The sequence below is a fragment of the Etheostoma cragini genome, chromosome 23 (assembly GCF_013103735.1).
Source record: "Etheostoma cragini isolate CJK2018 chromosome 23, CSU_Ecrag_1.0, whole genome shotgun sequence".
In the NCBI taxonomy this organism is placed as follows: domain Eukaryota; kingdom Metazoa; phylum Chordata; class Actinopteri; order Perciformes; family Percidae; genus Etheostoma; species Etheostoma cragini.
The window spans coordinates 159,811-161,107 of record NC_048429.1 but is presented as its reverse complement, the minus strand read 5'-3'; the positions used below and the strand labels follow the sequence as shown (position 1 = coordinate 161,107).

General features: G+C 39.9%; 1 protein-coding gene across 1 annotated transcript in view; it reads left to right on the top strand.

Moving 5' to 3' along the window:
* The window catches only part of ing3 (inhibitor of growth family, member 3), a 3,335-nt gene that overhangs the window by 379 nt on the left and 1,659 nt on the right, over positions 1-1,297 (top strand). The window contains exons 2-3 of the mRNA XM_034864078.1: positions 147-286; positions 1,089-1,188. Coding sequence (XP_034719969.1) covers positions 147-286; positions 1,089-1,188 — 240 coding nt within the window. The remainder of the gene's footprint in view (positions 1-146; positions 287-1,088; positions 1,189-1,297) is intronic.

The following is a 1,297-nucleotide window of genomic DNA, read 5'->3' as shown; positions in this document are numbered from 1 at the left end:
GAATTTGATGTCCCTTTTCTCTCTAGTGTCCGTCTCTTACTTTCTGTCTGTCTCCATCTCTTCTCTTAGAGTTTTATTGTGTCCACGCAGTCATCAGGACATAACTGTTCCTGTGTATAATTTAGACTTTTATTTTGTGAAGTGAGCGAGACGGCTTACTTCCTGTTTGTCTTTGTCCCGTGGAGACGCCACGGATCAGCTGGAGCAGAAGGTGATCGAGTTCTTCGTCAACGCCAAGAAGAACAAGCCCGAGTGGAGAGAGGAGCAGATGGAGGTCATCAAGAAGGTGGGGACACTTTCTAACCCTCGTGTTGTCTCCACGTCCGGGACGTCTCGTGTCCCTCGAGTCGGACTGACCCGGCACTTATTTTGGGTTTTAAAAACAAATCTGAAATAACATTTTAGTTCCTAATCTATGAGAGAAAACTAATAACAGATATCATAATGTTCAGGGGACGTCCGTCTCTACTAGCACAGTCAAACATCATCAGCTCATAATTCATGTCTAACATCATCAGCTCATAATTCATGTCTAACATCATCAGCTCATAATTCATGTTAAACATCATCAGCTCATAATTCATGTCAAACATCATCAGCTCATAATTCATGTCAAACATCATCAGCTCATAATTCATGTCAAACATCATCAGCTCATAATTCATGTCAAACATCATCAGCTCATAATTCATGTCTAACATCATCAGCTCATAATTCATGTCTAACATCATCAGCTCATAATTCATGTTAAACATCATCAGCTCATAATTCATGTCTAACATCATCAGCTCATAATTCATGTTAAACATCATCAGCTCATAATTCATGTTATAAATCTACATAAGAGTCACATCCAGTCTAACGTGGGAACTGTTTATTTCAGGACAGGACGCTGATTTCAGGTCAAAAACAGGAACTTGGACCAAATGTCTTCTTGTAAAAATGTGAAAAGAGTCGATTTGACCTGAAAACCAAACCAGGGTCACTGACCTCTATTTAAAAATGGGCCATTATAAATACAGCATAGTATATTAAATGTTATATTATATTATTTATATTTATGCGTATTATTTTAAACTGTGTTTCAGGATTATTACAAAGCTTTGGAAGACGCAGACGAGAAAGTCCAGCTGGCCAATCAGATCTATGATCTGGTGAGTAAAGGAAGGGAGATACATACACACACACGTGTGTGTGTGTGTGTGTGTGTGTGTCTGTCTGTGTGTGTGTGTGTGGGTCTGCGTGTGTGTGTGTGTGTGTGTGTGAGTGGGTGTCTGTGTGTCTGTGTGTGTGTGGG